At 40.0% G+C, this 17,115-nt stretch overlaps 1 protein-coding gene across 2 annotated transcripts; it reads right to left on the reverse strand.

Moving 5' to 3' along the window:
* Positions 1 to 210: 210 nt before the first annotated feature.
* Positions 211 to 15,506, reverse strand: LOC309688002 (capZ-interacting protein). 2 transcript variants are annotated; one of them, XM_082503398.1, is made up of 6 exons: positions 15,380 to 15,506; positions 3,593 to 3,679; positions 3,385 to 3,450; positions 2,761 to 2,829; positions 1,816 to 2,028; positions 211 to 1,289 (listed from the first exon to the last, which is right to left on the reverse strand). In XM_082503398.1, the coding sequence occupies exons 1-6, from the start codon at positions 15,383 to 15,385 to the stop codon at positions 879 to 881; spliced, it is 852 nt and encodes a 283-aa protein (XP_082359524.1). In that variant the 5' UTR covers positions 15,386 to 15,506; the 3' UTR covers positions 211 to 878. The 2 variants fall into 2 exon arrangements, with proteins under 2 accessions (XP_082359524.1, XP_082359525.1); XM_082503399.1 differs by having other exon boundaries at positions 3,593 to 3,676; positions 15,380 to 15,483.
* Positions 15,507 to 17,115: the final 1,609 nt, after the last annotated feature.

The raw sequence follows: 17,115 nt of genomic DNA on the forward strand, positions 1-17,115 counted from the left end.
AGAGCGCTATATAGGGGCAATTCTGCATTTGGTCAATAGTACAGTTTCCCTTTATTAATGACAGTGTCTTAATATAAACTCTGACTTTTTGGCTAAAAACAACTCAAGACCCTCCTGTATTCCTTGGAAAACAGTTTTCTTTGGATGTGGTATATTCACTGATACATGACGATCCAACAAAAGGAAAAGAAAAAACAAAACATAAAGGTATTCGTTATGTAAGAAAGAAGCAGTTTATTTTCTTAACATTTCTGTGCATGATTTCACAGTAGCACTGTGATTTCTATATTTTGAAGTATACAAAATAAAAAGACAAGCATAGATCAACATACATTAATAACAAAACAACTAAGTTAAAATTACATACTTTGCTTAAAGTACTTTGGTATGACGTCAAAGCATTTATATATCTGCTTACATATATATGAACTATCTAATACATTTTTGCCTCTTACCAACCCACAACGTGGTAGCTTTAAACACTTCTGTGGATGTGTCAGGTACTCCTGATATGGAAGTGCACTCTTGACATTTCGACAAAGAAACATTTGCATTAAAAAAGAAAATTATAAAACAGGAGTCTTACAGACTTGGTACGACATGATGGATGTTTCCTGTGCTCAGGGAATACAGCATTAACTGCCATACTCATTTCCATGTGCACAAGCAGCTGCTTCTCATGACTCTCCAGTGTTTTGTTTTGTTTTTTAACTTATCAGCCAGTAGTAGGCGACAGAGGGACTTAAGAGCTGATATAAAGAGATAAAACCTGAATAAAATAACTCTTAAGGAGGAGTATTTCTCTAACAGTTTCTCAGAAAAGCACTGAATAACTTATTCATATATTTGGTATTTTTCATGTAAACATTCACACCCTCTCACTTCCCTCCTTCATCTGCCTCCTGAGGTGTCTCTCCCTGCCTTTCTTCTGCCCTAATGTCACCTTCTTTCTGCTCGGCAGGCTCTGAAGCCTGCTGTTCCTCCTTCGAAGCATCAGAGCTTCGGTCTTGTTCTGCTTCATGCTCCATGTCTTCCCTGTTGTCGTGGTCGCTTTTTGTCATTTCAGCGTTTGCAGTTTCACAGTCCCCTTCCTTGTTTTCAGCTTCTTTAAGACTACATTCAGCTTCCTCTGATGGGCTGTCCAAAACCTGGTTCTTGACCCCATTTTCTTTTGGGCTGCACAGTTCACATGGGGACAGTCCACTCCCGAAGCCTTCCGCCTCCTCTCCAGCTGATCTCCTGTGCTGTCTTGTGGGCAGTCGCCTTTTAAATGACAGTCGTGCGCGGGTCTGTGTGGAAAAAATAAGCAAAAGGATTAATTTTACATCTGTAAGAGTGTGCAGGTTTTCAGCTTTAAATGATGCAAGTAACTGTTTAGGTTTAATCAGCATATGCGTGACAGCACCAAACAAATGACACCCAGGGACTCTAACTAGGCTAAGGGGATTACATCCTCAATCCACCCAGCAGGAGCACACATGAACTACAGGAGCATCTTGCTTGAGCTTATCCAAGGCCGGCCTGTTTAAACAGACGTTGCAGAACCCCCACTGAGAAGCACGTCAGTAGGGATGGGGGGGAAAATGTACCTGGCTGTGGTATCACAGCTTATTCGGCAATTAGCGTGAGAAACACGGGGCTTCAATGTGACAGCAACTCATGTTGGTCATTTTGTGACAAAAGTCACACAAAATTCACCACGAAACATAAAAGAAAGTTAAAGGTGTCATGTAAGGTGCATTTTGGCCTTCTGAAAGTTCAAAGTAATAAGATAAAAGTAGCCTAACTATACTATAAGGAGGAAGCACACAGCACCTTGTTGATGCTTGGCAATGGGGTCCCTTCAGGAGGGCTGTCGAAGCTGATGGGTTCCTCCTCTTCACTGGATTGATGCGAGGGTTGCAGGGTGGGAGTCAGAGGGCTCAGGCGGCTGCAGGGCATGGTGGGGGACAGCGGTGCCTGTGGCAGTTTCACCTCTGGAGTCTTTGGTGAAGGCAGCAGAGCAGTGGGTGACAGAGCGAGGTTGGCCTGAAGGGCAGGAGGGAAGATCCTGAAGCCAAGATACTAAAATTCTTCCATGAATTTTAAACTTCAATAACTTATAAACATACCAGAATAACAGTTTACTGAAACACAGAACTTGCTTTATAAGGAGATTAGGTGAAGCAGAAACTAAACTCTAGCATTTCTTTGAACATGTGTAAATAATATTTCCAGTCACAACGTGAGCATCGTTCTTTGAAAACTGAATTTAACTCATTACTTTACAGGCCTACCTACTTGATATTGCTCTGCGTACAACTACAACATTCCGGTTTTAAAATGTCACTGCTATAAGTCTGTCCTTGAAAAATCAAAGTGCTACAAATAGCCGACAAATTAACCCCGCCAACTGATGTCCTACCTGCACCGGAGAGAAAAGAAAGAGGGAGAATCGGCAGCCCTTTTGTCCCATGGCTGCCCACCGTGTGAAATTGCAAACCAAAGGAACTCAAGTAGCAAGTTAAAGCCTCGCCAGAACCTCTGTAGTCTGTGATCCAATTAGCTCATTAATCTGTGCAGATTGCTGCATAAGGCACAAGCCTCTCCCCTTTTACCTCCCTGCATGTGAGCGGCTCAGGCACCAGTGAAAACAGAACAGCGGGTGGCAGTAATGCTTTAAAAAACAGACTCCTGAATACTCACTGCAATAACCCATCATTAGTGAGCTTTGCAGCTTTTTCCCCCCTCCTTCACCAATGAACCATGTGTTGCACCAACCTGCAGTTTCTCAATGACGGCAGAGTTCTTCAGCTTGACTTTAATGGGATTTGGTGGAACAGCAGATTTCTGCCAGAGAACACAGTTAATGAAAGACAAACATACAGTGGATTCACAACTAATATTTGCTAAAAGCTAATATTTATCAAAAGTTAATATTTACTAAGAGCATTGGTTGATTGTGCTTTAAGGCGCTTTTTCTTATAAAGTAGCCCATTAAGGCATATGTCCTACCAAATGCTAAGAATTGTTATATACATTTAAACATATTTCAGTTTTGTTACTAACAAAATATACATTTTTATTGTTTTTTATGCTTATGTAACATTTCTGTTGTGCTTTTTATTGGCCCATAACTCAATGATAGATTTGCGTAGTTTGTTTGGCATGTTGTCATTTTACTGGGAGGAAAAACAACAGGCCTTTCCCAATGATTGAGGCAGAAGAAGAAAACCAAAAACACAAATAATAAAATACCACATTTATCAACATTACACTACCCACTATGTTGAAACTGTGAGGCTGCAATGAACATGCACAGTAAACAAATCCAAGTCTGTCTTCTGGGGACTTTCAAGAAGCCAAACGTAACACGCGGGTCAATGAACGAACGCGGTGACTCACATCTGACTCGTCGTTATCATCCGTTTGATTTCGCAACTTCAGGGAACACGGAGGTCGTCTTCGAGGCTACAAATTTAAGGGAGGAGAACGAGCAATGATTCACTAACTGCTTCCTTTAAGAAAGCACATATATTTGAATAATGTTCTGCACGGACATACATGTTTATAGACTTTTGTTTTGTTATACAGGACAAATAAAATGCATTACCTCGCCATTTGAGTTGGGTATTGGAAGAATATGACCTTTGAACTTTCCGGCCAGCTCAGCCACCGACGGCTTGGATGGAGAATTCTTCTGAAAGAAAGAAAAAAGGAGAAAAAGTGAAAAATACTGTATGAAAACTTAAATATACTGAAAAAAAAAAAAAATTAGTTTTAGTATTTCACACACAGACTTCAAAGGTTAATGACAATTCCACAATCGTGACACAAGAACAGTGAATAATATGATAATATTAAGCAATATTTCTATATAGTGTGTATATACTATAACATGAAAAAATCAAAACCTTAAACATAATAGTGCATCAAGACTTTGTCATGGAAACCAAACTGTGGAACTGAAAGGCACTTTTAATTACACCCCCCCCTACTTGTCTAAGCTGAATGTTGTAACAAAGGGGTGTAACTTGCTGAACAAACAGAGCTAAAACATCATCCATTTTAATAAACATGGCATGTGCAGAAGGCAGCAGAACACAAATCATGTTCTAAGATTAAATAAAAAAAATAAAAAATAAAAAAAAAAAGAAGTTTTTCGCTTCCTTCTTCTTAACAAGACTCCATCAGCGTGCCGGTTTAGTCAGGTCCTTAGAGGATCTCATCTAGAAAGCACAGGAAGTGAGCCCCCCCCTCTTTCGCTCGGTCTCTGCAGCTGTTCCACATCACGCTGCAGCCTGTGACAGGAGGGACCTGTCCTCTGCTTCAAACTGTTATCACTTCTTGGCTGCTTTACTTTCAGTCTCTCCCACTATTCCCAAGCTGATTGCTAAACATCCCTCCTCCGCACTTTGCTTTGATGGCCAGTAACTCCACTCTACCGTGGCTTAAGTAATAAGTTTGCTGACTGTGTCAGACCTAAATCTAAATTGAGAAAAACAACATCAGTACTAGTTTTTTTCCCAGGGTCTAGGTGCATGTTATACCAAGTATTGGAACCGTGCATTAGCTGAGCTATTTGTTTGCATAAGTTGGCAGTCGAAGTTATGCCAGGACTGTGCAAATTCCAGTGCATGATGCAGCCTTTTAATGGTTTGCATTATATTCACTGCTTGTGGGACCCCTCCTTGTCTCTTTGTGGCTTTCATATTACATCTCATTACCATCATACTTTTATTGACCACTAAAAAGCTCGTGCCTCTCCTCACATCTGCGATTCCAGTCACATTTCCTGGGTGTGCACTCGCAGTTCACCCGCCTTGCACATTTTGAACTGTGGCCCATGAAAACATGGATCTCCCAGGCTTCATAGATAGACACATTCCACATTTTAATCACACGCCTTATTTTCCTTCCCCCCCCTTGTTCTCAGCATGACCTCACCACCTTGCTCCCTCCACCCAAATACGTAATGGCACCAGCGAGCCTCGCAGTGCCTCTCATAACATTTCTCTGCATTCTAATCCAGAGCCAGCCCTTTTCCTGAAATCTCTTTTGTCATTCACGATAAATAATAATTACAAGTGACCACCCACTCGTCATGCCATTATTTTGTAACCTCTAATTGTTTAACTATTTCCTGTCCTTCAAAAACAAATGCCTCCTTGAGAACAAAGTCAAAACACGTGCAGGGGACAGGAAGTGGAACTCTTTGTTTTGTATATCTATGCGCTGATGTTTTAGGTGAAGAAAGTCATGATTGCAGTTGGAAAATTGAAACTGCTTATGTGCAGGAAAAATACTACAAATTATTAAAATATGGAGAAGCAAGTAAAAGTAAAATTGATATATGTAAATGTCAAGAGGGTCTAGGAGTGTTAGTTATTTAACATCTGCACAGCTTCATAAGAACTAATTGGAGGTGCATTATTATTCTTTCATCCTTCTTTTATGTAAGCCCTTATCTTTAATGAGCTTCTTCATGTGGAACGAAAATAAATGTCACGCGCCATAAAAACTCCCGAATTTAATGACACTTAATACGCATTTATATAAGATGATAAATGTAATTCTGTTCATGCATAATGTAAAAATATCCAAGACGTGTATTATCAACACATCAGCAGTTACTTTAAAACTAGAGTCTTGCATATATTGAGGTAACACCCAAGACCATGCGACATACTGTCTGTGGACGTAAAAACAGTGGTTTTATTAGGTTTCTCATCAGCTTTGAGTTTCACAACATTTTACAGATACAAAGTCAGCACTCTTATGAAAAATGAAGTGCATCTTAACAACGCCAGTGACAAAAATCTTTTTCCTCTCAGCTCATGAACACATATAGCTTCATCAACTGTGTCACCAAGATGACAAAAAGGCTTCTGGTGGGTTATCACTACTACACATGCTTAACTTTGGTGGGACCCCAAGCTCAGTGGAAGAGTGGGAAACTATGTTTCACTATGAGCAGGGCAAACTATTTCTGGGGCTCTAGGCCTGGGAAAAAGCACCAGAGCTGTGTAGGCTTCCTGGATCACAGCTCTACTCTGTAACCCCCCGGCTCCTAAGAGAGTGTGTCCCTGGACATGCTAGACCACATCTGAAACATACCATAATCTAGCATACAGGGCAATTGAACATATCTAAAAAAGGAAATGCCTTCTAAAATGGTAAATGGCCTGTATTTGTATAGCGCTTTACTAGTCCCTAAGGACCCCAAAGCGCTTTACACATCCAGTCATCCACTCATTCACACACTGGTGATGGCAAGCTACATTGTAGCCACAGCCACCCTGGGGCGCACTGACAGAGGCGAGCCTGCCAGACACTGACGCCACTGGGCCCTCTGACCACCACCAGGCCCTCTGACCACCACCAGTAGGCAACAGGTGAAGTTTCTTGCCCAAGGACACAATGACCGAGACTGTCGGAGCCGGGGCTCGAACCGGCAACCTCCAATTACAAGACAAACTGCCAACTCTTGAGCCACGATTGCCCCATGTGTGACACACACAAAACCAGGCCCAGCTTAAATCCAAGAAAGCTTCCTGGAAATAGCTCATTTAGGTTCGCTTTTGCACAAATTAAAAGTGTTCTTACCATTCAATAGCTGCATTTTGATGCTTTCAGTAAGACTGGCGTTTAATGGATCAGAGGTAAAGTGTATCGTCTTTAAGTAAATGACTGACCGCAATAATATAAGCAGACATATGCACTATAGCCCCCACCCCAGCAAATATCTCCACACTGAACAACCACCAGCTTTGCAGTCTTTTTGACATCTAGTCGAGTTTGTAAAACAATATGAAATTGAAAGGTGTGAAGGAAAGCCACTGATGAAATATACTTCTCAAACATTGTCTAGATGTCTTTGTTTGGCTTTCTATCGAAAGAAGGTTTCGTTTCCCCCCCCCCCCCCCGTATCAAGTGGGGGGGGGGGGGGGGAGTCATCGATCGAGTGGACAGTGAGAACATCAGGAACTATAGCCACTGAGTAGACAATGTACTGCTCACACCACAGCTTTGTAAGGAGAGGATATCTATGACAGTGTAACATATTTACCATGTAACAATTTAAATAGATTTTAGATAAACATCATGGCTGCTGTAATACTTCCGGAGAACACCATGTACAGAGGATTCACTAAGATTTAGTTTGTTTAAAAAAAAAAAAAGGTTCAATTTGTCTGGTTTTGTCAGAGTGAACCTGTATACTTGGAAACAAAATCCATTCATTGAATTCTATTATTGTAGGATATTTACCTTATAATATAATGTGCGCTATATCAATAAAACTGAGTCTTTGTGGTCATATGGTGACCAGTTTTGACCTGAGATGTAACGTCACCATTTTAGTCATGCTGGGACATTACTTAATGGATGAGCCGTGTTAATTTCGTTGATTAATTCTTTTAGTCATAGTTTTTATCAACAAGCTTTTTTCCCCCTGACGATAACTAAATAAAAACTAATGCACAAGGACAAAAACTATGATAAAATGTATTCACACTTGCGTAGACATATAAAAACAAGATGAAAATGTTCTGGTCAGACAAAATCCAATCAGAGTTCATCAATTTGTGTAGAAAGGCGGGACGAGTTTGGAAGTGACCCAGAAGTACTCTCCTTGTGCTGTAAGGTTAGACATGAATTTGATCTGCCGCCGACAAATGGAGCGGGAGGAGGCAAGCTCCCATGCTCCCTGTTTCTCATGAATACGTGATAAAATGTCAACACATGGGATGATAATAAGAGTAGACGCATTACACTTTTGATTTAAGGAAAATAAGACGCTTTGTAACTTTTGTAACACTTCGTTTTAGCCAGTCTACAATAATGTTACGATATTTAGTCAACTAAAACTAGAGTAAATGGGGGAAAAAAAAAAAAAAAAAAAAAAAAAAAAGGAATTTAGATACTAAATTATGATTATAACTAAATCAAAATTTGCTGCCAAGTTAACACTGCCCGTGAGAACGGAAATATTTGATGCAGTCACATCAAATACTTTAAATCCTCATTTATCTGAGTGTGTGATGTTGGGGCACCCTGATATACAAAGAGCACGGCAAACAGTCAAATATCACTTCTGCTGGGTGGTCACAGGGTTGGGGTCAAACACGAATGCATCTGAAGAGATTTAGGAAAAATGTGGATATTATCTACTAGAGTAATCAATAGATAAAGTGAGAAAATTAGAAAAAGTAAAATTGTACTAACAGTGGGACCAAAACTGGAGACTCCCGTTTGCCATCAGGAAGACGTTTCTATGGTTACCTATGAGGTTTAACAGTGTCTTTAAATAACTAACTGAGAAATTAAGGTGCTACAATTTCTTTAAAATCAATATACTGCGCTAAAAAGATATTTTGAAATTGCTAAGAAAATTATCTACGAATTCCACATTTTCTCTGTGGGCTGTGCTTAGAGACACAAAGGTTATTGCTAACCAGTGCCTTAATTTTTAGGCTGTGGATGGAGACACGAGGTTTACTGTATGACTAGCAGAAGGAGAACAGAGAGACCACAGATCACACAAAACCAGTTATTGTCCGTTCCTGTGATTCCCATTTCCAGAGGCAGGAGAGAAGAAGCACATGATGTTAGTCTGCGTAAATCTTAAACATATCTGCTTGTGCAATTGTCTGAGAGCAAGAAGCCATGTACATAAAGGAGCTGATAAAGGTGCTGTCTGGCGCAGGATCTTTTAACTCTCAATCCTAATAATGTCTAACTGGCGAGCCTCAGGGTGTGGATCGGTGAAAGTGAAGATAAATACAGCACACAGCTGTTCAGCAAGACTTTGTTCCATAGGTTCACCAAGCCTAATGGCTTCAGTTTGAGTCTGCAGACTTTTCACAAGTCAGCGTGTTCTGCCAGGGGGAAAACCACCACAGTTAGCAGCTCCCTTCTGCCTACACATGTTAAGTGGCGAGAGAACAGACAGGCACTTTCTTGCTAGCTGCATTTCCAGGAAAACATGATGTGTTTTTGGACCAGACCTCATCTGAATATGTCAGTTTTCCACTGCCCATTACTGGCACCACCGTTGTGTGTTTTCACTTACGTGTGCTAGTGTTATAAAAGGTCCTGAATCAGAGGGATGAGGTAAATGGACAAACTCATTCACTTGTTGCTGCAGCCTCCGGGGAAATGGGAGGTACTGCAGACACAGCCTAACACTGTCGACTGAGGAGACAAATATTAAATAAGCATCCAGAGAAAAGGAAAACAAATCCAAATGACCCGAGAACAGAAAGCTGCAGATAAAGTTATTTTTCCCAAGAATACCCAGAAGGCCAGAACACATTTTTCTCAAATGTGATAAATGCACCAACAATATCAATATCCCAAGTGACTTTAACTGCGATTTGATTAAGAAATTGTTAATGTGGGAATGCACTGTTTAACAAGAATCTGAGAAACAAAAGCTACCAGAATATGTGAACAGCTCATGGTAGAGATTACAGCTCCCAAACATTTGAACTTATTCAGGAAAACTTTAGTGAGTCTCACAGGGCTCTGGTATTCTCATTCACTCTGATCCAAACAGCACAATGACAAGCCATCAGCATAGTGAATCAGATGGTTGACATTGTGGACTAAAGAACACAGACAGTCACGGGATGACATCATTCAGTGAAGTCACTTTAATTACATGGTACCTGCAGTGTGCCAGAGGATCTGGGATCTGTTCAGGCATAGCGATCATATTTTGGCAATAGCCTGAATAGTGTAGTGATGGAGTAAAGGGATTTGAAGTGGCACATAAGTATGAAACTGGATGTAGACAGTGACATTATATATGCTGCTTGTGAATAAAACATTATTTTTTCCCCATGATTTCTTTCTGTTGGGAATTCAATCTATCCTCCCACTTTTCCACTACTCTACCACTTCCTCTTCCCAACATTTTCTTAACTCCATTCCTGGCACCACAATATTCTGCTAATGAGAGTTGAACTGCATGCGTTTCTAGATCATTTCAAGCAAACTTAAGGCTTTCAGACCGGAGATTGTGCAACAAACAACCACCCTGTACAGCAGGATGTCATTTGTGTTTCAACTGAAAACCTTACAGTTTGACTTTACCCTACTACCACAACCACAGAGACCCGAGTAGTATCTACATGTCACCTGTGTTCTACACTAACTAAGGATAGTTTCAAATCTTATTTAGTGAATTTATAAAAATTTGATTAGGTTTCCAAACAGTATATGTGGACAGGTTAGCCCAACATCAGCCTGCTACAACGTTTAAACTGAATCATAATTTTACTGGCAGTAGAAAGTCTCTAAAAAGAACATGGTGGCACAGTTTAGGTTTGCTAAGTTTAACTGAACAAACCACAAGACTTTTGATGATTTGGTCTTGTTTTGCAGCCAGATAACATCTTGCTGTCATTGACTCGTACAGCAGCTCCTATGTACACCGCAGTATTCTTGAGTCACATGTGAGGCTATATGTCACACAGCTAAAGGTTGACCGAATCTGGGTCATTCAACAGGACGATCATTTCAAACTTCCCAGAAAATCTGTAATGAAATGGCCAAACATCAGCCTGACAGAAACACGCTGGTGTGATGTTAAGAGCTGTGCATAAACGAATGCCCACAAAACTCAAAGAACATTGTAAAGAAAAGTGGGCCGAAATTCCTGCACAGCGATGCGAGAGACTGATAAAGTCATACAGAAAACAATTTCTTTGAATTTTTGCCACAGCAGAAAAAAGATATTGAATTGTTGGGCCTACATAGATTTTTACAAGACTGCATGAAGTGCTATGAAAACTCTTTTTCACATGACTGTACATGCCCAAACCCACAGGATGCACGTGTCTTCCAAGCTACAACAACCTAAAAATCTCAATACCTTTCACACAGTACATTCAATAATAAAGCAACAATGATGAAATCATAAATATTCAACATCTTAAAGAGGTTGCAAGATTTTCCTTTTTAAGAAAAATGCAAAAGTTGATGTGGGAAAAAGGGCAATTGCAAACTATGTGCATCTTGCAGCATTTATTGCATTTGCACTACTTTCTGCCAAAAAAGGAAATCAAGAGCATGGCTAAATGCCACATTTAGAAGAGGGTGGTTGAAGAGGTGCAGGTAGCAGGGGTTAACTGTTCTGCAGGGAGATTTGTAAGAAATGTATAAACTCATGATGATAGTGTTTTTGTAGTTTCCACTTCCTCTGTTTGGCTCACTGTTCTCAAAATCCTTCTGCACGTACCTCACATTTTTTAGACTTTGCGCTGAAAAGTCAGCATGTTTGAGAAGCTGCAGATGTCTAAGACAGCACAAACAGCCCCCCCGGCCTTTACAAACTTAAATGGCTTTGACTGCAATAACTTGTACCCTGTCAGCTCTGTCAAGATGAAGATCTCAAGAACTTGCCTGCAATAACAAAGCTGGGCCAGAAGTTGTGTTGCCAGCATTCAAATTACAATGATTTCTTCATGGTGTACATGCATGCGTTCATGGTGTAATTTTTAAGGGCAAACAACATGCGTGTTTTGCTTCTACATATCAGTGTCCTCTGCGTTATCTCTTCTGTAGTTCCCACCCCACACACAGTATCTCTCTGCTTCACGCATTGCTTTGAACTGTTAGCTCTGACGAAGTCTCGTCCTGATAGCAGAACCTTTTGGTCTGTGTGGGCTGCAAATAACAACATTGTTTAGGAAAAGAACAAAAGTGTTGCAGTAAAACGCAGCAAAAGCATTTAGAGGATTATGGGGCTTAATGAATCATTTGATCGGTCGTAAAGGTGCAAATAGCCTCCTATGACTCGAGGTGCTATAATGAGGGTCGACGTGGAGAAGTAACTTCAAGCAGCAAAGCAGAGAGTAGACATATGCAACACAAGGAGACATAAAATGCCTTACTTTGAATTAAACTTGGGCAATTTCACATCTGATGGGAACAATTAAACTGCTTCAGCCAGCTGCAGAATCAAGCCCATTTGTCAACCAAACACATTGTGTGCATCCCTCAGGCGTGAAAAATATTATAAATTTACCCAGTTCTGATTTTTTCCCCTCCAACTCCATTTTTTAGATCATCTCATCTTTTATTGTTGCAGCTCACTTCTTGCTGAATGAACCGCCACCGACTCCTAGTATGATTATTGTCATACTAAGGAGGATGATTATTGTCTGCAGACAATAATCCTCGTCTCCCTCTCCAGACAATAATCATTGCACTCATTCATACAGTGCATCTGCATCTTCATCTGGGAACATGCACTGCAAACATTATCAGAGAATCTAAGCATTTTTAAGGAGTGCAAGTTACTTTTTTGTAATGAGCATAGTCCAACTCTCATGTCAACAACAGTTAAGTTAGGCCCCCCAAAAAAGTGTTTATTTTCACCCTGTTACTGTTATCCCCAGGGAAACTGCATGCATTGTGAAATAATCAAGAAAAACTGCAAAGAGCAATAAGATTCTGCATGAAATTATTTTGCGATTACATCCTTTTGGAAGTCAAAGCTTTTGTATAACAAAAATAAAGTTAAAATAAGTAATAAGTAATTAGCCTATAGAAAGCATAAGTTAACTACAAGATGCTGGCTGTTTGTCCAAATGTCACCCAACTCATCCCAACAATGCTCAAAACTGTTTTGGAAACATAAGTGAATTTTATTAACTGTAAAAGTCACAAAACATTGAACAGACACCCCACTGTGTGTGCTTTAAACGGAGATATAGCCATAACGACTCCGTGACTCAGAGGATAGGCCACAGTGTCTTCCACTTTCCTTGATCTTAGGGTTTTGCATTCCACTGAGTTTCACGGTCAGTTAGGTGTCTGTTTTATGTTTGCTACAGAGTGGACCATTCATTTGGTGTACTGAAACATGGCACATTAGCACTGGTTAGGAAAACAAGGCAAGGCCCATCAACAGGAATTAAAAAATAAAAAAAACACTGTCCAAATCACACATATATGGGTTTATTTTACCACACATTGTCTAACATTTATGCAAATGAGTGTAGCGTATGTTTAGTGAGATAGTACCTCATTTGCATTTTTAAATGAGAAAGTAATTAACTCGGAAAGTTTCACGGTGATATCTTTGAGATAAACCGTTTTCAGATAAAAACCGAGGGTATATTACCACAGGCATGAGTACATTTATTTTTTGCCAACCATTTTTGAGCTGAAATGTCAGCAGTACATGTCCCAGTTTTATTCCTACCTATCCACTGAAGTATTTTTCCAACACATTCTTGGAGTAACAACCTTTGTTACCTTTGTTTGCAAATTAGCATGAGCTTAGATAAATAATGCCAGAAGTTTCTTCCTGTTAAAAAGGAGTTTTTCCTTCTCCCAGTCACCAAGTGCTTGCTCTTAGGCAGTCGTCTAATTGTTGGGGTTTGTTCTGCATCGTTGTACCATTTTTACCTTGCAGCATTAACCACCTTGAGGCGACTGTTGTTGTGATTTCGAGTTAAATAAAACTGAATTTAAATAAAGCCACAGGTGCATGTGAAAGTAAAAAAGTCACCAAGTTTAATGGTGATCGGGAATATACATGTTTATTTTCTTTCTTTTTTTACTCTTTTCGTCTGTAGTTGTAGTATACAACCTTTGACAATGGACTACATGTACCAGTGACTGCAGCGCTGCGAGCACCATTTAAAAAGACATGTTGTTGTAATGCAAAAGTGGAAAAACTAACTCATTAGCAAATGTCTGGCTGGTACAGACTGAGTTTCTGTGTTATTGGTCTCTTTACTTAGGATTACATAATAAATGTGCATGCCATATGGTTGGCAATGCGATCTCAAATACTCAGTCCTCCAGCTGTGGGGATGTTTTTCCATGAGAGGAAAACCACCACACATGCATATACAGTACTAATTTTCAGGTGTTTGTGCACATACACACAAACACACAGTTAGAGTTCCTAGAAGGGAAACACAAAGTTTAAGAACTTCCATGTGTTAATCTTCTCCTTAGGCTGGCTTGAAGGCGGTGACGTAAATCAACATTTGTGACCGTGACCCATTCTTTGACTATGCTAGAACCACACATTGGCCACCATTAGCATGTGACATCCAAAACTAAGCTAAAGACACTTGGATGACAAATTTCACTTCACTAATTGTGGTAATTGCGGAAAGACCAAATGAGCTCAGTCATCAATAGATCCATGAAACTGCTGACAGGTAATAGCAGAATATCCGGGTCTATATGCTGTTCACAGGCTCCCAAATCAAGTCACACTGGGTTTTTTAGAGGGTACAGAAAATGCATCAAATGCACATCAAAGCTTTGCTTCAGGATGAAAGTTCAGTTTTTGATTATTTTTTATTTTAACAGTTTCATTTCACTGGAAGTATTTCAAATCATAAATACTTGTTTGTTAAACGCTCTTATCTTTCAAGATTTGAAGGTGGTCCCTATTTGCTACACAAAAAGTCGAATAAACTCGCAAGGTGAACAAGTCGAAAGCAATTCTAAAGAATGTGAGATCGGTTTTGTTCTCCGTCTTCTTCTGTGGTTGGAGAAAAGGGGTATTTCTGCTATTTTCCACATGAGATTAAAAAAACTTAATAATGATGTCTGAGGGAACAGCTTGTTTTGCAGGGAGGAGGCCGGGAACCTGTGAGCACACAGTGCAGGGGAAGACTGAACAGACTTCCTATACCATAAAGAAGAGCTCGTGTTCTTTCTTTTAGCTTCAGCACAAGTGAGTAAAGGAAAGTTTGGGTTCTGAGAAGTGGCAGGAACCCCCAAAAGTCCTTACAGAAGACTTAAAATTAATAAAATAGCAGTTTGAACTGTAAATTTGCCATCGCGGCAAAACAGCATCTGGTGAAAGATGTTCTAAGAGTTCCGTTTCCTTCCTCTACACTGCTGTTGTGTTGTTAAATTGTGACCACAAACCTGTTATTGAAGCATATCAGCCGGAGGCTCAAACACACAGAGCCAAATAGGTTAAAATTGGTGTGTCTTTAGTCTCTATGCTTCAAAAACACACACACACACACACACACACACACACACACACACACACACACACACACACACAAAGAAAAATCCAAAAAGTGAGTCTGAGTTTAAAAGCACATCACGCTGCTATCACGTGCTGATTGCTATCACAAACCACACTATATGATCATCTTAGTAAAGACATAGGACACGCTCATAATGAACCATTGGTCAAACATTTGTTAAAACATTGCGCAAACAAGTCCCAGTTCCCCCACAAATATCCCAGTAATAATACTGAGCACAAATAAACTCTCCTATGATGCAATGCCTTAATTTCAACCACACAGTCTCTACACACAACCAGATTAAATGTTAAAAACATCTGGCTGCAGAGCACGGGCTGCATAACGACTGCGCTCGGAGTCATATATATAGTTTCTACCTCCATCCTGTTGAATGTGGAAAAGACCGTCCCCTCCTGCGTAATTCTCTCCTTTTCGGCCTCTTGGAGCGAACTGCTGGGTTGTGAGGAAGGTGAGAGCGGGGAGAAGCGTAGCTCGTAGATAGAAACTCTGTGTTTATATCTGGAGCCAAATCAGCCTCATGGAGGTGGGAGGAGCGGGCAACTTTCACGCGCATTTGGCTCCTTCAACGCCGTCAAGTCAGTCGGATTGAAAATGCCACTTTTCCCAAAGCCTTTCAAAATAAAACGCACTTTGCCGTCACTCAAAATTACTTTTGTCTTGCAGGTTTGGCAGCTGCAGGGCGTGGCATAGGCCGTATAGGCAAATGCTAAGGGAGCCGTCCATCAGGGGGCGCCACGCCAGTGCCACAAATGTTGAAAAAAAAAGAAAAGTTGGTACTATTATTTCTAAATACAAAAAATAATCCCACGTTAATTAAAATGCAAAGTAAAGCTTATTTAATAGAAATATTATTTGTTACAACATTACGCCCCCCCCCCCCCGCACGGTGCGCCCCCTCCCTTCCCGTATCATGGTTCCTTTTGGACGTCACCACATCAAAAAATCAACACAAGATGTCAAAACGGCCAAAACTGTCAGGTGCCCAGGGAAGAAAAAAGAGAAAAGAAGAGGCGGAGAAACGAGAAAAAGACAGAGGTAGGTAACGTTAGCCTACATGAAATTATTTGTCTGAATGTGATAGTAACCTAAATTTTTAGCATTAAGCTAATGTTACATGATTCGCTAATTGCTAATCAATAAATAGCTAGTTAACTGTTTTAACGTCAGTTAATATTGTGGAGGGGGCTAAATTGTTATGGAAAATAATAATGTAACGTTAGGTAATTACAGTACTCCCACCTTTCCCACCATTCCTCATTTGTATTCATCTTTTAAGCAGGTGTTTTTTGTTTACATTGTTATTGCCTTCTGGTTAGCTAACGTTTGCCCTGCAGGTCACTTTTCCACCCCTGTATATATTATAGTTGTAAGCCTAGTTGTTAAAGTGCACATCATTAATGTTAATTAAGCAATATCACATGAGAGGGAATGCTGTTTTTTAATATGAGCACTGCTGTGATTCGGTCAAAGATAATCATAACATAACATTCTCATATGATATTATACTGTTACTTTGCATTCTGCTATTCAGCATTTCACTGTAATGATGACAATAAATTGAATCTAATCTAATTTGCATAAGAGTTAACATCATACATATATCTCTTTGGTTTTTCATTTATATTATATCATTTCATTTTATTCCTGGAATCATATGTTTGTATTATTAGACTTTAATACTCTGTGGTGTCACATACTCCTCTCTTCAGATGCACTGTTGAAGTTTCTAAATCCCACCCCTGGGCCATCTACCACATCTACCGCTGCTGCCTCCACTTCAGCAGCACAACCCACCAGTGATGCAGCATCAGCAGCACAACCCAGCTGCCGCAGCTGCTATTACAAATGAAGCAGATATCCCAAAATAAATTTTGCTATGGACATACTAATAGATGTTTTATTCAAAGAAATGAACTTACCATTTAGTTCCAGAAGGCGACAGCTTTAATCTTGGGGGACAATCGTTTGCTTTTGCCACATGGCAGCTAAGAGTTGCTGTGACAAGGCAGCCAAACTGTACGTTTCAATCCTTTACGTCACAACAGCAGCAGATTATCTGCCAAATGAGTAAACTTATTTATTTACTCTTTTA

The sequence above is a fragment of the Aulonocara stuartgranti genome (assembly GCF_965226115.1).
Source record: "Aulonocara stuartgranti genome assembly, chromosome: 14".
Taxonomy (NCBI): Eukaryota; Metazoa; Chordata; class Actinopteri; order Cichliformes; family Cichlidae; genus Aulonocara; species Aulonocara stuartgranti.